At 40.7% G+C, this 21,411-nt stretch overlaps 1 protein-coding gene across 1 annotated transcript in view; it reads right to left on the bottom strand.

Moving 5' to 3' along the window:
* Positions 1 to 17,118: 17,118 nt before the first annotated feature.
* USP38 (ubiquitin specific peptidase 38) overlaps positions 17,119 to 21,411 on the bottom strand; it is a 31,293-nt gene continuing 27,000 nt past the window's right edge. The window contains exon 10 of the mRNA XM_038399033.2: positions 17,119 to 18,203. Coding sequence (XP_038254961.1) covers positions 18,042 to 18,203 — 162 coding nt within the window. The 3' untranslated portion in view covers positions 17,119 to 18,041. The remainder of the gene's footprint in view (positions 18,204 to 21,411) is intronic.

Genomic DNA, 21,411 nt, shown 5'->3' with positions numbered 1-21,411 from the left:
AGGTTATTGAATTGAAGACATTTAGAAGATATTTGTTAACTACATTTTTTTTGAATGTGGCACTGGTAAAGGAGTAGAGATTTTTTAATAACAAAGAATTAATATGTTGTCCTTCTAGAGCACCCTTTACCCAGGGAGCTCAAATGCTTTACAACTAACACCGTCATTTCACAGATGGGGAAGATGAGGCACAGAGGAGTAAAGTGATTTGTCCAAGGCCACCTAGCAAGTCAGCATGAGAGCAGGAAACAGAACACAGCAGTGCTGGCTCTAGCCCCTTACTCTAATTCATACATTGGTCTGTCAGAAGAGCTGCACCACTTTCTTTCTAGACATTTACATAGCTATAATACCGGCTTTCTCAGATGTCAACTAGAATTGAGAATAATAAACTCTAGTTTATAGCTGTATGTTACTAATTTTTTAATGGACCGACTCCTCAGAAACCTAATTGGTCAAAACACATCCCTGGAGCAATTCCACTGATGTCAGTGGAGTTACACCTGGGATTTATTTGGCCCCATTTTTTTTTCTTAACATGAATACATGCTAATATTCATTCATATTCAGTACATAAGTTTATACAAACACACTATCTCTTTGCCACACCTCAATAACAATGGTCTTCCCTATGAGAAGCAACCCAGGGGTGAAATACTGCCTCCACAGAAGTTAATAGCAAGACTCCCACTGACTTCACCAAGGCCAGGATTTCACCTCAGATTGTTACCACAGGGTAGATTTTTAGGACTCTATGGGCAGGTCTGACATACAACTGAATTTGTATTATTAAAATGTATCAAGCACTAATCAACACACAACTATCTCCTCAACACCTATAACTGGTCCCCTAGAAATACAAAGACCGTTTGTACTGGCAAAAATAAATTTGTGATTCCTCTCTCCAAGAAAAATGTTCTTGCTGCATGAGAAGCGGATTTTTTTTAATATACAAGTTTTAATGTAAATATTAAAGATTTGGCTTTAAAGAACTCAGTCACTAGGTTGGAGATATTGTTGAACTGTTTAACTTGGCAGTTAATGTGCAAGCTTAAGTCTGAATGAAACATTCTGGTTGATGACTTCCCTAAAGCAATACACCAAATTTAACTTGGAATGTTTTCTTTATTATCGCTTTTATTTTTGAATGAACTTTTAGATTTTTTTAAACTGACGGTTTTGTCTACCTTAGCAATGAAAGATACACATTAGCTATTGATCTAGACTTGCATGAAATACTCTCTTTTACCATATTGTGACAAAGTTCCTGCGCTACCTTGGTGGGTCTTGAGCTTATTGGCGGATTTACTCCCCTTGGAGCTTCACGGCAACCCTCAGCTTGGCTGTTTTTCTGAATTCACAGTCCAGGTCGACTCCTCCTGTGTCTGAACAGGAGTTGGGAGGATTTGGGGGGAACCCGGGCCCGCCCTCTACTCCAGGTTCCTCCTGGAACAGCTGTGTGACAGCTACAACTCCCTGGGCTACTTCCCCATGGCCTCCTCCCAACACCTTCTTTATCCTCACCATAGGACCTTCCTCCTGGTGTCTGATAATGCTTGTACACCTCAGTCCTCCAACAGTTCTCACTCTCAGCTCCTAGTGCCTCTTGCTCCCAGCTCCTCACACACACCACAAACTGAAGTGAGCTCCTTTTTAAAACCCAGGTGCCCTGATTAGCCTGCCTTAATTGATTCTAGCAGCTTCTTGATTGGCTGCAGGTGTTCTAATCAGCCTGTCTTAATCATCTCCAGAAGGTTCCTGATTGTTCTGGAACCTTCCCTGTTACCTGACCCAGGGGAAAGGGACCTACTTAGCCTGGGGCTAATATATCTGCCTTCTATAACTCTCCTGTAGCCATCTGGCCTGACCCTGTCACAATATCTAGATATTGACACTAGGAATATTTTTAATTAATAGGAAAGAATAAATATGGGAAGTTGTGAAGGAAGATAATACTCTCAAGCACCACCCTCAATCAAACCCCACCCACTTGACACCTCAAAACAAAATGCCACTTGCAGCAGATTGTGCAGATCTTCATAATAGGATTCAGAATAGCAGCCATGTTAGTCTGTATTCACAAAAAGAAAAGGAGTACTTGTGGCACCTTAGAGCCTAACAAATTTATTTGAGCATAAGCTTTCGTGAGCTACAGCTCACTTCATCTGATGCATGAAGTAGTAAATACAGTGGGGAGATTTTACATACACAGAGAACATGAAACAATGGGTGCTAATGATCAGGTATGGTGAGCTATTACCAGCAGGAGAGAAAAAAAACCCTTTTGTAATGATAATCAGGGTAGGCCATTTCCAGCAGTTGACAAGAACGTCTGATGAACAGTGAGGGGTGGGAGGGGGCATAAATATGGGGAAATAATTTTACTCTGTGTAATGACACATCCACTCCTAGTCTTTATTCAAGCCTAAATTAATGGTATCCAGTTTCCAAATTAATTCCAATTCAGCAGTCTATTTTTGAAGTTTTTGTTGTTGAAGAATTGCCACTTTTAGGTCTGTAATCGAGTGACCAGAGAGATTGAAGTGTTCTCCGACTGGTTTTTTAATGTTATAATTCTTGATGTCTGATTTGTGTCCATTTATTCTTTTACGTAGAGACTATCCAGTTTGGCCAATGTACATGGCAGAGGGGAATTGCTGGCACATGATGTTATATATCACATTGGTAGATGTGCAGGTGAATGAGCCTCTGATAGTGTGGCTGATGTGATTAGGCCCTATGATGCTGTCCCATGAATAGATATGTGGACAGAGTTGGCAGCGGGCTTTGTTGCAAGGATAGGTTCCCGGGTTAGTGTTTTTGTTGTGTGGTCACTGGTGAGTATTTGCTTCAGGTTGGGGGGCTGTCTGTAAGCAAGGACTGGCCTGTCTCCCAAGATCTGTGAGAGTGATGGGTCGTCCTTCAGGATAGGTTGTAGATCCTTGATGATGCGTTGGAAAGGTTTTAGTTGGGGGCTGAAGGTGATGGCTAGTGGCGTTCTGTTATTTTCTTTGTTGGGCCTGTCCTGTAGTAGGTGACTTCTGGGTACTCTTCTGGCTCTGCCAATCTGTTTCTTCACTTCAGGAGGTGGGTATTGTAGTTGTAAGAATGCTTGATAGAGGTCTTTTAGGCGTTTGTCTCTGTCTGAGGGGTTGGAGCAAATGCAGTTGTATCTTAGAGCTTGGTTGTAGACAATAAGTGGTGTGGTCTAGATGAAAGCTGGAGGCATGTAGGTAAGTATCTAGCCATTCAGACTGCAGGCTGTCAGTCAGCTTCTAAATAAAAAACCTTCAACTGACCATTGAGTATCCACTACAGTCAAGCCACTTGATCTCCTGCTGCTGCTCCATATTGTACGCAAATATTAATATAACAATTAGCATAGACCCTGCTGTTTTGTATTCAATTATTTTTGTTTCAAACTCTACTTAATAAAGTCTCAGAAATGCATTGGATTTGGATAGGCTAGACAACTTCAATCCAAGACCCAGCCCAGTGTTCCACATCCTAGTATTATAAACTTTAGAAATACAAGCTGTAAGAAAGGCAACACAAAATAGTTAAGGAATATGGCTTCCCATGTTAATTAAATAGGTAAGCTTTAAGAGAAGGCAATGCCAGTAGTGCTCTCTACTGGAGACGCATGTTATTACTACAGAATCAATATTTACTTTCAAAAGTTTTAGAAGGGCCTCAATCAATATAAAAAATAAAGAAATAAAAAATCTAAATTAGTAAAGATATCTCGCTGGGTATTGAGCCTAGATTTAATAAAGCTCATACAACTACATGTGGAGTGAGTGGCTGAAGTAGAACACAGGGTAGATTCACATGTTTGGAAACAGAACCCACTTAACAGAGCAACTTTGAGATCTACAAATTGGGAAGCTTAGTAAGCCAATCAAGACATGGAAAATAATTAGAAAGCTGCACAAGACAACCATTTAACTGAGTGAGATTTTAATCTGATGCATTCCCTTCTCCTTCTCTACACTCCTTGCTGTTATGCTGTCTCTGCATATTTACAGCCAAGATCTAAGAAATCTCTCATTCAGTTTTTCCCTCTCCATTTGGGCCAAATGCTGCCCTGAACTATGCTAGTGTGCTACCTAGATTAGAGGGCACAAGAATTCTTTTACTTCTCTTCACCCCCCCCCCCCGCCTTTCCTTCAGGCAGCAGCAGAGCAAGATTTCTACTTGGCATTCAGCTCACCATGCAAATGGCCAGCCCCTGCCTCACCTGGCGAGAAGATGTGGACTTGCCCTCCAGCTAGCCAGCACTCCTGGTGTAGTTGGCAAATTCTTATTACCGGAGCCCATGGTTCCTTTTTAAAAAGGAACAGTAAATTGAACCCATTAAAACATTTCACTCCAGCCAACTTTGAACCATCCAACCCTGCACCAGCAGAATTACACAACTGTCGCTTCTCCACTTCCTTCTGACCCCACATACAGCTACATCTATATATGTCTACATCTAATAGCAGGATGTGAGGATGTGGTGGAAACAAAGCATAGTAGATTACACCAAGAATGTAACATTTCAGGCAAATCATACTCGTCGATCACAGTCTGATTTAAGAGCAGGCCATATTTGAACTGTATAAAGTTTACACCTCTTTTAATGTGTCTTAATTGTAATTTTCAATATATTTCTGTTGGAAACCATAGAAGTCCTCCTGTAAAATACCTAATGATGCTAGCCAATGACTACCTGCATCAAGTGTGTGCTGCTTTATAATTCAAAGTTGAAATTCTGTCATGATTTGTTTTTTAATTAAAATGTCTATTACTCTTTAATTGCTTTGATTGTGAATACAGTGTTTTCCCCCAAAAACATTTCACCATCTAAAAAAAGGAAAGCCACACACACAAAAGAAAAGTGAACCTCATTAGAAGATAGCTAGCTGTTTAAACAATCAAGTTATACTAATCAGAGCTAAGGATTACTTTGGTCCACACACAACACTTGCCTAAATTCAGTGCTCCCACACACAGGTTTATGAAATTTAGGGAGGGAAGGAGTTAGGCTAGCGCCAATGATAATAGGAGCACAAACAGGTTGTGCCTTGTTTAGCTTGACCAATTATTGAGGGGGTTTTTAAGCATACAAAACCTCTTAGTTTGGTGATATTTCAGTTTAAATATCCTATTCTTTAGTCACAAAAATTAAACTTTGCAAACTCCGCCACACACATACTTAAGAAGAGCATAGCAGACATCCCCAGAGTCAAAGTGTCCCACTCCATAAATCCATGGAGTCATTCTGGGAAGGCCAGAGATATTCCACTGCAACCACAAAAATGTTTTCAAAATACCAAGATCCCCAGCACTCACTCACTCAGATTGTCTCCTGCCTTTCTCCCTATGCTACTGTCCAAGTAGCTCTCTTCCTGTGCTACAGCTGCTGTCCTCTTGCTGTTAACCCCCACATCTTTCCTCTTTCCCCTTCAGGCTTCTCTCCACATGAAAGTCTTACCAGACTTACTTTCTCCTCCCTCCCAAACTCCTGCAGTACCATCTCCTACACACACCCTTTCCAATCCCATTTCCTCTTAGTCCGAGCCCCCAATCTTGCTTCTATCTCTGTAAAGTCCTGCCAGTTTCTCTTCCCCTTCCCCAATTCCCCTTCATACTGACCTCATGCCCATGTCCCCCCTCCCACATTGCTGACCCCTAAGTGTGTGAAGGAGGGGGAGGGAGGGAAAGATGCCACTGCCCCAGCCACCATTGTTTCCTCATGTCCCAGCCAGGTCCTTCCAGCTCAGCAAACCCTTAAAGCTGGTGTGGGAGGAACTATGCAAGGTGAATGTGAGCTAACCCCACAGATCTCCTGCCTCCCCACCAGAAAGTCACAGATGCCCCTGCTGACAGGAGACTGCATTAGTCTCTGACTCCTGCACTTCAAGTTTATTATCTAAACAGTTCATCAGGGGCAGGAAGAGAAAGCGTGTGCTGATCAGTTCAGCTCCAAGAAAACCCAGGCTCTCTTCTCAACACTATTGTCTGCCTCCCTTCCAAGCTGGGGGAGGGAACAGCATCCCCAGGTTGAAAGTTGGCTGGGGGAAGACATTCCCTGTCTTCCCACTAACTGTGTAAGCAGGGGAATGGTCCTGCTATTGTGGGGAACTTTCCTGTCTTATACACTACCCTGGTGAAGTGGGCTAACGAAAGGATCCAAGTCCTCACTCCCATTTCCTTTACCCAGAGGCCTCCCTGTCCTCAAGGGCTCCCCTTCCACTCTTCTGTGTGGCAGAGTCCTCGTAACCCCAGGATTCCTGGGTGGCTCAACCCCCAACCCTGCTGTGGTCACTTAGGGCAGGGGCTAGGGTGTCCCCACTCCAGAGTGCTCTCCCTGCCCTGGATGCTTCCCTGACCCACTGATCATTACATACAGTTCAAAGCAAATACAATTTATTAAACAGCAACCAATTTTAAAAAAATAAGAAAAAAATGGGAAAGGTTAAAGGGAAACACATAACCCCGCTCTGTGGTACAGGGACATCACAGCCAGCATCTCTGGAATGTCAGGGAAGTTTAGTCTGTTCCTCACACATCCCAGACCCCTTCTCAGGCCCTGGCTATCCTGCAGGGATGCTGCGCATCGGATACTTGCTCTAGTGGTGGCCACATGCCCTCAGGCTCTAGGTAGCAGGACCCTTCTTCCCAGTGTCACCCCCGCCCCGTCGGGGTTAAGATTCCGCTCCAAGTCTGGCCTGCAGGGCCTCTTGGCTAGGGGCACCTCCCTGCGCTGGGCCCACTGCCCAGGGTCCCCCTCACTCTCCCCAGCTGCTCACCACACCCAGCTTCAGACTGCTTCAGCTCCACTCTGCCTCAGCACGGCTGCTACTCTGCCTCCAGCTCCCTGGGCTTCTTCTCTGGCCGCTCTGGCTCTGGTTGCTGCAACTCTCCTCCCAGGACAGGTCTGCTTCTGTGACTCTGCTCCCAGCTCTGACCTGCTTCCTGGGCAGCTTTTCTGGCCCCTCTGGATCTGGTACACCTCTGCTCCCCAGCTCAGCTTGGGACCCTGCTCTCTCCTTAGCTTGGCCCCACTCTGTCCGACCTAAGCAATTCCAGCTCACATGGAGGACAGCCCCCCCAGCCTCCTGACTCTCTAATTAGCCTGCCCCCCTTCAATCAGGCTGACTTGGAGCATTGGCCTCTCCCCATTGTTCCTGGGGGCTGACAGCCTTAGGGTCCTGATTTCCCATCAACCCTTCCCCTTTCTTTTGGTACAGGGAGCTTGCCAACCAAAACACCCCCACTGAGTTTGGGTAAAGGGACACCAGTCCCCTTACATTGCATCTATGTTTATGGAGCACTAGTAGAGAAGGCATTTCAGTCGTAACCTACCAACCCATCCAGCCGTTGCTGTTGCAGACTTTCCATCTTCATTTTACATTGACACTGTGGACAGTGTGTTGTCTGTGGATCACGCCCCCTCATGGCACAGCACAGTACTTAATGCACCACTCCCTGTTCCCTCTTGCTTTTCCAGAATAACTTATTAATATAATTTAAAATAATTAAAATGTATTAAATAAAAATATAAAATAATTTAACATAACATTCCTTTTTACCAGGGGGCCAATTTATTAAGTATTGATAAATACACAGCTTCCCTTGATTCCCTCAGCCCCAAATCCTTTGACTGGTTAAGAAACTCCACATTCCTCCCTTCTGAGGCCATGCAGTGGTTAAGGCCAGCTTCCACAGGCTACAAGTAGCCAGGTTCCAGGCCTGATTCACATAGCCTCTCCTCTCACCTGCCCTTTGATTCAGGGCCCCCCCAGCCTCCTTCTCACACAAACATTCTCCTTTCCAAGCTAGCTACCCTCTCTCCCCAAACTCATCTCACATCTGGGTTTTTACTCTGCTCAGGAGGGAGCTCCCTGATTACCATTCACCAGCTTGTCTCCCTTGTCTACCATTCACCAGATGCTCCCTTAAACATCTGTTTCTTTAAGAAGCCAAATCATTGAACAGGGTGGGCTGACCCCAATCCCCCTTCCTTCCTAAAGGAGCCAGACCACCCCATTGCATGCTGCCTCGAATGTGCTGCCTGCTCTTCCCAGAGTTTCATAGGCTCAAGTTGAAGTGCTCACACAAGGTTACCTTGAGGGTTCTTGTAGCCCCTCGCCCCAAAGCGTGGCTCTCATTTCCCTGGCAGGTCTCCTGCTCACCATTCCATTACCATTGCTCTCTTTACAGCTGCACCTGCTGCAACTTTCCTGCTCATTTGTGCCCTGTGCATCCAGCTCCAATTCCCCAGATCCATGCTGACGATTTTCCCAGCAGATCTTTCTGTTCTCCTCCTCAGTCCCAACTGCAACTATGGTAGAGGCACCCAACTGTGCCTGGTGAAGCCATTCAGATGGTTTTCATTCTTGACTACTGCAGAGCCCTTTTCCCTGCTGAATTTTGGGTGGCTGCTGTGCTTATGATCCCACTGATACAGCAACCCTGTCAGCTTTGAGACTGTGCAATGAGATGACTATCCAGCAGCTTCTACTGAATCCAATGGGAGCTGCTGGCTTGTCAACACTTAGAGTGAGGTGGAGGTCTCAAGCTATATTATAGTCAGTGGTGCAAGTAAAATCCATGTCTTACCAGTATGGAGGGGAGGGGGAGCACCAGCTAAGGAGGGGCATGTGAACTTCCCACGTGACCCTCCATGTGACTCCTCACCGCCCCAGCCTGGGGCCCCCATGCTCTCCCCATCCCATCCCCGCATCCATCCCATGTTATCTGAGGGGGGGGCACTCTGTCCTGCTCCTTCTGGGATGGAAACAGGGCTTGGAGGGGGTGAGGCAATACTGCTCCTTTCCCAGCTGCTGCCTCTCCCAGCAGGGAAAGGAGCAGAACTCCCAGTCCCCCCTCTCCCCCGCCCTCTTCTCCGGTGGAGCTGATGCTGTGGTACACAGACAGAGACATAGCTATTTGTAGACGGGAGTATACAAAAAGTGGCTCCTCAATCTTCCATTCATATCAACATGAGTCTTTCCATTTATGTGACTAGATTTTGGAATGGGTCTGTAGAGCCTCCATAGATTATTCAAATACACAGTACCAAACTGTTAATACAGGGCCACCTAAAGGCAGCTCTCTCTTCAGAGATCCAAAGGCCAGAAAAGTCCATTGTGATAATCTAGTGTGACCTCCTATATACCACATACCATCGAACCTCCCCAAAATAACTCCTAGAGCATCCAGTCTTGATTTAAAAATTGTTAGTGATGGAGAATCCACCATGACCCTTGGTAAATTGTTCCATTGATTGTTACCAATGCCAGGAGGAGACATTAGTAGACTGCAGTAGGAGATTAGGCTTCATAATCCCTATTTGTAATTGGAGGTTCGCCACTTCCTTTTGCTATCATGTACGCCTTCACTCAAAAGCAATTTATAACATATTAACTGTTGACAGTTCAAGATTTGTTAATTGTTTGAATTTCCTACATGCATGAATTTCTCTAATAGGTTTCCTGCATTCAACTTGAAATTAAAGGAGACTTGGACAGAAATAAAAACATCCAATCTTGAGTTAAAAAATTGTCGGTGATGAAGAATTCACCACAACTCTTGGCAAGTTGCTCCAAGTTAGTTACTTGCATTGTTAAAAAAAGTATGCCTTCTTTTCAGTCTGAATTTGTCTAGCTTCAACTTCCAGCCATTGGATCATATTATGCCTTTATCTGCTAGATTGAAGAGCCCATTTTTTTCCCCATGTAGGTTCTTATAGACTAATCAAGTCACCCCTTAACCTTCTCTTTGTTAAGCTAAATCGATCGAGCTCCTTGAGTCTATCACTAAGGCCTTGTCAATACTGGCACTTTATAGCACTTCAACTTTCTTGCTCAGGGATGTGAAAAAAGACCCCCGAGCACTGCAAGTTTCAGCACTGAAACGCACCAGTGTAGACAGTGCACCAGTGCTGGGAGCCGCACTCCCAGCACTGGTAGCTATTCCCCTTGTGAAAGTGCGTTTTTTTATAACGCTGGGAGAGAGCACTTTAACATTTAGTGGCAGCGCTTTAACATTGCTAGTGAAGACATACCCTAAGGCATGTTTTCTAATCCTTTAACTATCTCGTGGCTCTTTAAACCCTCTCCAGTTTATCAACAACCCGCTTGAATGAACAAGACACCCGAACCGGACACAGTATCTCAGCCAGTGCCAAATGCAGATGGAAAATATCCTCTCTACTCCTACTTGAGATTCCCATGTATGCATCCAAGGATTGCATTAGCCATTTTGGCAGCAGCATTGCACTGGGAGCCCACATTCATCTGGTTATCGACTGTGACCCCCAAATCTTTTTCAGAGTCACTGCTTCCTTGGATAGTATTCCCCCATCCTGCAACTATACATTTACATTTAGCCATATTAAATGCATATTTGTTTGCTTGTGCCCAGTTTACTAAACAATCCAGACTGGTCTGTAAAAAGGAAGACTTTGAGGACCTCATTATTTATAGGAGGCCAGAATGTTCCTGTGCATAATATTTACACTGGTTTAGTTCCATTTTCATTTGGACTGCTGCATTTTCACTGGTGATTTTTTTCTGTAGCAATTTCATGACCTCTCTTAAGAGAAGGTTATTTTTTGTGTGTACAGCTGTAGATGCAAGGAATTGTTTCTCACGCCAAGGATGTTATTTATATTTTCACAAAATTTAGTTTTAAGATTTATACTGGGTTTTTTTTTCCATGGTAAGAAATATACAGTAAAGTTGCCAACATAAACAGAGAAAGCATTTAAATTAAGAAACACCAAAACTGCTTTTAAATACGTTATTCTATTATTCACTGTGCCATAGGTAAGATGCAGCAAGATAATACAGCTAATGCAACATGATTTTGATTCAATAGACCTGTAGGTTAGTTAGAAATTGCTATTTATTTTCTGTAAATTTAGATGTGCTAATGCACAACGAGAGCTTTGAGAACATCACCACATATATACTTTTAAAACTGGATGAAAAAAACAGCTGAGGAAAAACTGTTAGTACTTTCCTTTATCTGAAAGTCTATCCTTGAACATGGTACCAAATGCACCACTCAGTTCCCTCTTGCTTTTTTAGAATAACTTGTTCACAGCTCAAATTATTTAACATAATATTCCTTTAAAAACAGTATTGGAAATAACTATTGAACCAGGAACAAAAGAAAAATTCTGACCTCTACCTACTTGTGCCTTTCAACATTTCTGTAATTCATTAATTGACTGCTTCCTGCCCTGTTCTTTATTTTTCTATCAGGAATATGATAAAAATATTTTGTGTATATAATGCTTAGTGCTTACTTATAAGAATGTATATTGAATCCACCAGTACATTACAAAACAGGACTTAGACAGGAGATTCTGCAAGCCACTTTACCAAATAATAGAAGCTATTAATAAAAAATTGAAAAGAATGCATCACTTTTGGAAAATCCAACCTTGAATATTAATTTCTAGCCATCATACTGGTTTCTTTAGCGAGAACAGTTGGGTTTTTTTGTGTGTGCAGGGAATAAGTGAAATGAGGACACAGTGTGGCTTTTAAAGAAGTGGGATATCAAGTCAGCTCTTGCCACAGAACTGTGGGGTAGTGCAATTTGCCATAATACAAATCAGACTGATATTTTTCTTTACATTAACAAAACAGCTAATATAAAATGCATTAGGGGAAAACAAGTTGTAAAAAAGTTAACAGTGCTATACCAAGAGGTCTAATCAAAGTGATACTGCCCAACAGGATAATCTTTCATATAGTAAGGTGGTGCATAAGCCGCATGGTGCCTCAACATGCACTACTCTGTGGTCAGAGCTGTTTTGCCTATTGGCAGGCTAGTGCATGCTCTTGACACTAAGAAAGCCTGCTCTGATCAAGATGGAGACATGCATGTCAGGACACATCCTCTTCATGAGCTGCAGCAAGGCTAAAGAGGCAGCTGCAGGTTGTACTTTGGACATGCCTACTTCAGTGCTTTTCCAGCTAGTTCTTAAGAATTGACTAGATCCCATTACTTTTGTTCAGGACTGGGATGTAAATAGGAAATTGTGATGTCCTGTAATCTAAGGTGGGGGAGCAATTCCCATCTTGTGTTGACAGAGGCAAGCAGCAGCACAGACTAGCTGTGCTAAGTTCATACCCCTTGATTTCAGGTGGATTTTGTACTGAGGGCAGCTAGCCCACACTACCACTTGCCTCAGCTATGCTACCATGGCTATCCTACTACAATGACAGCTAGACCAAGTAGGTCTATGTGAGCTGGGAATCATATGCCCTAGTTCACAGTGTAGACGTAGCCCAAGTTCGTCTAGAAACCCAAGCATAACCTGCTTTAGTTAGGAGAGAAGCTGGTATTTTCTCTTTTAAAACATTTTCCTTGCTCCCAGCTGTAGGTTTCCTTTATCATCATCTCCTTCACTCTCCCCTTCCTTCCTGCTGTTCTTCATTTTTCATTTCTTGTTGCCCCACAGACCACCACATCTTCCACTCAAGCCCCAAGGAGGCTGCTGTTGAAAAAAATATTTAAAACCACACAAGTTGACACTATGCTGCACCGATTCCAGATGGCACTCAGGAGACCACAGCCTGAACCCATGCATGTGCTCAAGGGCCAAGTCAAACTGACATTACTATAACAATTTTGCTGGATGGAACAGGACTGTTTTTCAAGTTTGTGGAGGTTTTTGTCCCTTACATAATCTGGTTGGTGTACTTTGTGTTCACTTTTTAGCTCTCAAGGTTTCCTTACAAATAACATCAGAAGTGTCTCATTCGTTCATTAGGTCATCTAATCTGATCTCCTGTATATCACAGACCATTAAATGTACTGATCCCAATAACTTGTTTGGTTAAGGTTTATATTCCCGAAAAGGTAACCACTTGTGGTTTGAAGACATCAAGAGCTGGAGAATACACTGCTACCCTTGGTTTATCACCCTCATGCTTAAAAATATGTGCCTCATTTGAACTTGTTTACCTTCTGCTTCCAACCCTTGATTTTTGCTTCACCCTGCTCTACTAAAGAGCTCTTTAGTACTTATTATTTTTGGTGTATCATCGTTGTATGCTCTTAAAATCTATATATTTTAGTATGCTCTGCTCTGAGGAAGCAAGGAGACATGAGTAGAATCCAAATCATAATGAATCTTTAAAACAAGAGACTCCTGTGCCAAAGGGGGAGAGTAGCAAAGAATGCTAACTGTGGTCTTATTACTGCAGAAACTGGGATTCTGCCACTGTAGAGGAGCTGTTTAATGGGGGCAGATGAAATAAAATGGCTCATCGTTGATACTAAAAAAGAGAAGCAACTGTTCAGATGAGATTTCTGTTTAATTTCATGGAGTAGCCTGTGCAAGAGGACAGGGAAAGAGAGGAGGGGGAAAGAAGAGCAAGCCAGAAGAGATAAGTGGCTTGGCTTTGTTCAGTTACCAATTCCAAGCACCCAGTACTTCATCTTATAGTAAGAATCAACTCAGTATCCAGTGCCACTATTTGTTACTAAGGTGATATACGTAACAGTAATATTACACTCCCTTGGTGAGAAATGCACAGGACCAGTTGCATAGAAAAAATAAGTCACGGTGATCGCAACACAATCCATTAACAAAATGGCTGATTGCCCCCTGCATTAAAAAATGGATTTTTTTTTTTTTTTTTTTTTTAAGTGGGAAGGATAACCTTGAAGACTTAGTACAACAGTGCATACTGCACTGAATCAAATAGGCTGCAGGCCTCAGGAGAAATGTCCAAAGTTTTGTATCTTTTTCATATGGAAAAAAAGCACAGAACAGAGCTGTGCAGACTTATGAAAGTACTATATGTATACTGCTCTACATGGCAGGTCTAGGATAGTGTAGCAGACAATATTACCACCATCACTTCACTCATTTTGACAAAGTTAGATACTTCACTCTTAAAGGGCAGTTCTACTCTGTAGTCTTTAGTTTTAAAGATAAGGAGTTTTAGGCCCACATATTCAGATGTTAACTTGAAATGTTGGTCTTAAGTAGTTTTTTAAAAATGAATCTCCACCTGGGTTAACAAAAGGCAATCGGGGTAAGTAACAGTCTTATTCAACGTGAGGTGTAACTTCATTTTATACTTAACCAGATCCATTCCCATTTCTGTTACGTTGTTTAAAACTCCAAGGTGTTGGCATCCAATTCAGAGTAAGTAAACAACAATGTGTAAGCCTTTCAAAAACAGACGAAACAGATATTGTAGAGCAGCCATATACAGACATCACAAATTATTTTTAGAAAGTCAACAAGATTTATATTTTTACAGGACAAACAGAAAAACACAACTGACTCTTCCAAAAATATTTTTAAACAGCCACTTTAAAAATAACATCTTCAATTTTTTTTTTAACCTAAAGTGTTTTGAGTTATCCAAGATCACTATAAACTCATCCAGAGAAACAAAACATTGCTCTTTTTGTTTACTTTGTGCATTAGACCACATTACATGTAATCAGCCAATCCCACAGGCAGGCAGGCAATTTCCTGTTTGTGTAGGTTTTTCCACACACCAATGGGAGAGAAGAAAGCCATCTAAAAATATTCACCAGATAAATGCAACTGTAAAACAAATAAAAATTGCCAGGGAGACCTAAAGGTGGGTGTAGTTTCTTTTAACCCATTTTCTGAAAGTAACTGGATTTTAAGTTTTTGAGAGACGTCAGTGGCAAAGTGAATTAGTCATTTAATCTTTAGAAACCCTATTGCCAAACCTCAACCAGATCACAAGTGAAATTACTTTGTTTGATCATTCTAATTTGTTTACATCCTTCGGAGAGTGTGGACTTTCTGTATTTCTATTAATATTCTCTGTTTACCTGCTTGATATTATTCTGTATAACTGCATGGAGTTAAGTGAAAGGAGTTTACGGGTTTACAAAAAGGACACTAAACAATGACAGATGTAAGACACCTCCAGAGAGAATACCAAGGATCCTCAACAGAACTACAGAGATATTGAATGGGAAAGACCTGGCTCCAAAAAGAGAAATCCCCCAAAAGAGAAGGATCTTGCAAGGGAGCCAAACCAAACTAGCCCTGCTAAATAAGCCACAGTGAGAAAACAGAGGTGTTGAAGCCTAGGGACGCAGCCTACGAGTGGTAGGAGGACTCCTTGTGCCACATAGAAGTCCAGGGCCTATCACTAATAAAGTGCATTCTTGAGACTGCAGAAGGTATAGCATGCTCTGTGCTCCATGAAGCATCTCAAGTCTCCATGACTGAGAACCTGATGCAGAGGCCTAGGATAGGAATAGCAGAGGTACTGCAGACAAGCCAAGATATTATAAGTTGTCAAACAACCGTTTGGAAGCTTGAATGGCATCTAGTTCCACTTTTCAAGGATCAAGATAGGTTGGTCTGACTTTCATGAGCAATAGTCATTTAAAAAAATTTTTTTTTAAAGTTATACTGTTAATTATATATAATTTGATTGTCTGCTCAATTAGTCAAAATAAAATAAGTCCTTCAAAATATACATTTTCTTTAAATTTAAAAACCAAAAAGGTATAAAAAAGTTTGATTTGTCATGGGAGCAAAGAAGTTTTCCTGATCCACATTTGCTGCTTTTAGTATTTATTTCAAGTCTTTGCTGTTGTTCACAAAAACCTGAAAGGTGCACATTTCAAGGTCCTGGCACTTTCAAAGGAGCATTTTGTTAAAACCAAGCAAAATATAAAGAAACATTAACTAAACAAATAAGTAAGTAAGTAAATAAATCCTAGTTCTTACATAGTGCTTTGTAGCAGGAGCTGTCCAAGAACTTTACAAAGGTTAGAATGAATATCCTCATTTTACAGATGTTGTAAATAAACTGGAACTTACACTTCTAGGTAAAGTGCACATTTTAGAAGACAAAACGGACCCTTGATTCAATTGTGCAACTGCTTTACTGCTATGCTCCTCTTCACTGTACACCCAAATTTATATTTCTCTGGCAGAAGTTTGGTACTTGTTTATACTCACATTATATCAAACTAATTATGCAGATATTACTTAAATTGATCCTACAGCGCTTTCTACACTGTGCACATGAATTTGGATTATTCTGTGTATGCTCTCTAGCAATCCTAGAGGTATGTGCGCCACTAATCTATGCATAAGTTTAAAGGATGTCATGTAGAAGTATAATCAGGGGGTAGAGATTAAGGCCCAGATCCACAAAGGTATTTTAGACTCCTAACTTCCACTGATTTCAATGCAAAATGGGAGACTAAACACCTTTAGGATCTGGGCCTAAGACACCAAGACAGAGCTGTCTTCATTTAAAAAAAGATTCCTGAACTGCAACAGATTTCAGTATTAAAACTAAAACCCTCCTATCGAGTTCTCTTTAAACAGAGCAGTGAAACCAGAGGCACGTTGCTAGCATGACCCACAAGAGGACTGATCATTCTGCCCCATTGTCTCAAGGCACAGATTGAGGTACTTCCAAGCCAAATCTTCCTTTGGATACCAACACAAGGGAAGGGGGAATAAAAAAAAAGGTACTTTTTTATTGGTGTGAGACAATGGGGCAGAAACCTGCAAGCAGTTTCCAAGAACATTTTAGGTCACCAAGTTCAGGATAAGATACCTCGGATTGTCAATAGAATGTTGGTGCTGGTCTCTCTTGAACATCTTAATCGGCATCTGTTTTATCAGAGAGCTAGGAGACTTAATACAGAGATGCTCCAAAAGGTCAGATTAGATAATCACAATGGTACCTTCTGGAAGGTGGCCCGTAAAACAGATTACCACATGGATCAGCACAGCCAAGGAGTCAGTATGTCACTGGGATAAAGAAAGTCTTCAGATGTTCCTTGGAGAGGCTGGAAGTGCCGAAGAGGGACAAACCATAAGTAACATTATTAGTGATTCTCTTCCAAGGCATAAAGTTCCTATTGTTAGATAATCATAAAAGAAAAGAATCTAGATACAGGAAAGTCAAGGTAGTCTGAGACACCTTAACCCACTTGGTAAGAATCAACTCAGCAGCTTTTTGGACAAACAATTTACAACTATGAATCAGTGTTTACGATCAACTTCTTAATAATGTAGGCCAGAGAAGTTGCAATTCAAAAACTGCCCCTATGAACTGTAAATAATGGACAACATGAGAGTTTTAGAACCATCAGATTTTACTTCTGGAAAATCTAATAACTTTCCAAAAATGTATTAATTTCTAATATTAACACAAAACAATTTCTAACATTGTTCTTTAACTCTTCCATAGCCTCAGAAAGTTTTGTATTTAAGTTACAGTACTGCAAGGCACATACAGAACCTCCTCCTTTCAAATACAGAGCAGATATACTTCCTGAAATAATTTAAAAATCCCCAAAACAATTAGAAATACTACAAATTTAGTTCAGTTAAAAACTTTGTTCTTATAAGACCATGCACATTTCTTGAAAATGATTTAGCAAACGTGTATAAATGACGTTTTACATTTGTACTCAAAATGCAAATATACTGAATCTGAATAACTCCTACCTTGGAAAGTACTGTAGCAGGTCATGTTTTAAAATTTAAGTTATTGCCTTCATTATAAGGGTGCATCCTCTCTGCCACCATTAAGATTTCCAGACTTATGAAGGAAAAAATGTGTATGCAATTATGCCCACCTGAAAGCATTCCACTATTGAATAACCATGTCTCTTTTAAAAGAATATGAATGAACTCTCTCCTCTTCCTTTATTCAGTGGATGGGGATGGTACAAACTGATTTAACTGCATTTATTAAATGTTATGCAGCATCATTAGGGGTTACATACAAATCTTCCCCCCCCCCCCCACTCTCCTCTCTTTTTTGGCCAAGCACATCTTGCTATTAAAACAGTAGGATTTTTAAGAGGTAGTTTTCTCCATGATGCACTTATTTATTTCAAATAAAACCAAAACAAACAAAATTAACATTTGTTTTCTGAACAAGGATTATGTCTCAAAAACAAAAGCTTGGTATGATATTTGAAGCAGTTCAGTGGTTTAACAGTCTTAAGCAGCAGGGGGAACTGTTTTGGAACTAGTGTATTCTAGGTCTTCCTCAAAACACTAGTCTACCAATAGTACTGAATCCTCCTCCACCCCCGCCACCTGTCGGTCCACAGCTTCCTGGGGGATCATTGTCATCAAATCCATTGGGTCGAAAAGAGCACGAGGCCGAGGCTGCTTGTAGTGCTTGTGTTCGAGCACTAAGTTCTTGCTCCTGAAATTAAAAAACACAGGTAGTTAAAAACTCCAAAATTGAAACTTATTTCATTTCAATCTAAACTTGTTTTAAGAGCTACTTCAGTAAGAACCAGGTACATGACAAACTAGGAAAAATAAGAAAACTACAAACCATACAATGGATTCTCTATTAAATTGTTTTACTTTTTTGTTTTCAACTTGCAGTGGGACAGTATCCAGGGTCTATTTCAGAAAGCGAAGCATTACTGAAGGCAAGCAAGGATATCAGGATCTGGCCCTAACTAACTAACAAACATGAAGATAAATCCTGGTGAGACTGTCCCCAAGTTTAGAAGTACGGTACAGAGCCTATCTTTTCACAGAACCTCTCATGTTCAAAAGCTAAATGAAACCCATTTGTTTTAGCTGCAACTGACACCTCTGACACTAAACTATTGCAGGATATTGGAATTGCACTGGCACAAAAGGCAAAAAACATGGATGATGTATTAGTGTCTATTCATTCAATATGGTTTATCCAACTTTTTCTTAAAGAGCTGTTGCATGGTAGCTCTGTCAGTTATATGATATTACAAGTCTCATGCAGGCTGAGATACTGAATCAGAGTAAGGATGGACATTGCTAAGAAGAAAGAAATAAAATATCTAGGTTCCAGGGAACTCCCTTCTACCCAACTATTGGGGCTACTAAGCATATCTTGCTAAAGCTGAGGGAATTCAGACAATTTCTTTTGCGCATCACCTAGACCCTTATAGCACAAAAGCATGGGACAGAGCCAATGATTAAAAAACCCTTGTGTTACACTATCATATGAGTGTTAGACAGATGCTGTATATGTAATTTCTGTGATGCTAAAAATAGCTTGTGCATATTTAAGTTACTCATACTGCCAAAAAATGCAGCCTTAAATTTGAAGCTATTTAACTTACTCCCTCATCATTAAACATGGACAGAATGGCCTACTTAATTCAGATTTACTTTGCTTTTGGAATTTGAAAGCAGACACTTAATATGAATAGGCAGAGCTTATGCTGGCTATGTCTGAGTGACAACAGTAAATTGGCTCCATTCACAGAAGGGCAAGAACGGAAACCAAAGTTAATAGGAAATATTAAATTCCACTAACTTCTAGCTCAAGTGTTACTGAGAGATACTAAAGGAATGGTTCCAATATGCTGTTGCTAGAGCCTTTGTTTTAATACAATTCAATTGTAATTGGAGTTTCTCATTATGAGCTGTAAATTTACTATAGATTAGCTATCCAAACATGCAAAAGTAAATGTGCAACTCTAATTCAGATTGCAAAACGTCTAGACTAGTCATGTGCTCTGAATTGAATAAATTTATTGTGTTTTAAAGCTTTAAACTAGAAGTTCATTATATAGATTTATAATGAAGGATTTTTATTACAGCATTATGGCAGTCAACTAGAAGCATGAATACATGTTAAGTTGTCCTACTGCAGAAGTCCCTATAGAATTTGAGTTTGACATGTATATAATACAGCTAGTAATTAAACTGCTCCATATGGGACAAATTTTTTTCCCCTCCCACAAAAAACCCCAAAGCATCTGCTTAATTTAAACTGCTTGTGCAAGCAGTTGCATCAACTTTAAAGCCTTTAGTACATGTACAATGCAAGTTACAGTCATGAGAACCATAAATGACTGACTTAAAAATATAATCCATAACACTGTATTGCTGGTATTTTCCTCCCTTCCCTCTGTGGCTGTAGAGGGAGAGGAGATAAAAGGAAGAGAAATTAGTGGTTTGCCATTCCTATGCCATCAGTAACAGTAAAATTGTGCCTTTACCACTAATGCTCCATACCATCTATCTAGTGTGTCTTTCACTGTGGTGTTTCTTGGGAAAACACTATTGGCAGCAGCAGAGGTACAATGATCTCCTTCGGAACCATGAAGTGAATTGTGTACAGGGGACTCTCATACCAAACTGGAACCCCAGAACAGTGCACCGATTTGCAATAACGAGTATAGAAGAGTTAAAAGAGACTCCCATCAGTGATCTTGGAAGATATTGTTTAGAAGCAACTACAACAGGACAAACTAGTTCCATTCATGATCATAGCTTAGTTACTACAGCATGTGCTAAAAAACCTTTGGTACAATATAGGTAAGTTACATGTACATACTACAAAATTACCCTTCTAGAGAGGCACAAAACAAGTATTTGAACACTTCTAGATAGAGTACATCTATTTAAAAAAAAAATCCTTTCTAGTGTCTTCAATGCTAAAAAAACCCCAAAAGAAAGTTTATGTTCCAATAAAACACTTCACTATGTCTCAGCAATTTTAAGTGTCTGCCTGAAAGAAGAAAATCTACTGGCACAAAGTTCTAAATGTAACAAATGTTACAACTTGAGAATAGAGCTTATGTTGAGCAAGTCATCAGTACACATTCCTCTGCTTCCAATACGAGACAGACAATACAGAGAAACAAGTCTCATTAATGCAGTTGTTCCCAGATTTTAATAATCCATCAGATTTTAGTGAAACATACTCAACTTAATTTTAAATAGGAAAGTAAGTAACATATTAACATCCTATATAGAGTTAAGTACGAATAACTGCTTTCATTCCTCTTTCAGATAATCAGAAGCTAAATTCCTAAGCAAACTTGAATTTTGAAGCAAGACCTCTCTTGCTCACATATACTCAAAACATGAACTGTATTTAAATGGACGAGTTTGAACATTCAGAGTTTAGAGGATAGCAAAGTGTTATCCTTCAATCCTTCTGTACACTGTCCTCTTACATTGAATTTAGAAGCCTAGGCATTAGTTTGAGATGGATGGAAACTCAACACTGAAGAACATGTGTTTTTGTCAATGAAAGGACATGATCTTGTCCTTAACAGGATACAATTTTATGAAAAAGCACAACTGAATATTGAGAGGTTGGAGTTTGAGGGAAGGATATAAGAGAGTAAAATAACCTCTAAAAGTTGTAAAGATATGAAAAGAATAATTTGCTCTTTTTATTCCGAAGGACAAGTTTTTAAAAGAACCATTAACGTGGCTTCCATCTGTACACTATCAACCGTGTGCAAAACTGATAGTTTACATGCACCAAACTCCATTTGCACACAAAAACACTGCTCAAAGTCATCATTTGGGTGATTGTGAATGTATATGGAAATCCTATTTTGACAGTCTAGCTATCAGTTTATAGCAGGTGGTTTACAAAGAGCTTTCAGGGCCTG

This window comes from Dermochelys coriacea, chromosome 4, assembly GCF_009764565.3.
Source record: "Dermochelys coriacea isolate rDerCor1 chromosome 4, rDerCor1.pri.v4, whole genome shotgun sequence".
Lineage (NCBI taxonomy): Eukaryota > Metazoa > Chordata > Testudines > Dermochelyidae > Dermochelys > Dermochelys coriacea.
This window is presented reverse-complemented; position numbering and strand designations above follow the sequence as displayed.